At 71.9% G+C, this 581-nt stretch overlaps 1 protein-coding gene across 1 annotated transcript in view; it reads right to left on the bottom strand.

The window, feature by feature from the left end:
* LOC117804227 (AT-rich interactive domain-containing protein 1B-like) overlaps positions 1 to 575 on the bottom strand; it is a 1,917-nt gene extending 1,342 nt beyond the window's left edge. Inside the window, exon 1 of the mRNA XM_034670791.1 lies at positions 6 to 575. Within this exon, the coding sequence (XP_034526682.1) occupies positions 6 to 503 (498 nt within the window). The 5' untranslated portion in view covers positions 504 to 575. The remainder of the gene's footprint in view (positions 1 to 5) is intronic.
* Positions 576 to 581: the final 6 nt, after the last annotated feature.

The raw sequence follows: 581 nt of genomic DNA, 5'->3' as shown, positions 1-581 counted from the left end.
CCGACACCGCCGCCGCCGCCCCCGGGCACGGCGACCGGCGGCTGCTGCGCGCCCAGGGCGCCCAGGCCCGGGTGCTCGAACCGGCCGCCCGCCGACTCCCCCATCTTGGGCGGCGCGTCGTCCTCGTCGCCCGGCTTGCTCAGCAGAGGCTGGCCCGGGGGGTCGGCCTGGCTGCCCGCGGCACTGTCCTTGGCGCCTCCATGTTGCGGCTGCTCCATGTCGGGACCGGGCTGAGCCGCGCCGCCACCCGCGCCGCCGAGGCTGTTGTTGTTGGAAATGGGATGTTGCTGCTGTTGCTGCTGCTGCTGCTGCTGCTGTTGCTGCTGCTGCTGCTGGAACTGGTTTAGCTGCTGCTGTAGTGCGTGGTGGTGGTGGTGGAGGTGGTGGGCATGGTGGTGGTGGTGGTGGGCATGGTGGTGGTGGTGGTGCTGCTGGTGGGGCGGTGCGGCGGGGGCTTCGCCAACGGTTTTCAGTTTGTGGTTGGGGAGCAGCCCCGTCTCCATGGTCGAGCCCGGGCCCGACGAGGAGGAAGAGGAGGACGCCGCCGCCGCGGAGGAGGAGGAGGACAGCGCGGCGGCGTT

The sequence above is a fragment of the Ailuropoda melanoleuca genome, chromosome 10 (genome assembly GCF_002007445.2).
Source record: "Ailuropoda melanoleuca isolate Jingjing chromosome 10, ASM200744v2, whole genome shotgun sequence".
Classification (NCBI taxonomy): Eukaryota; Metazoa; Chordata; class Mammalia; order Carnivora; family Ursidae; genus Ailuropoda; species Ailuropoda melanoleuca.
Note: the sequence above shows the minus strand (reverse complement) of the source record. Positions and strands in the feature narration are given on the sequence as shown.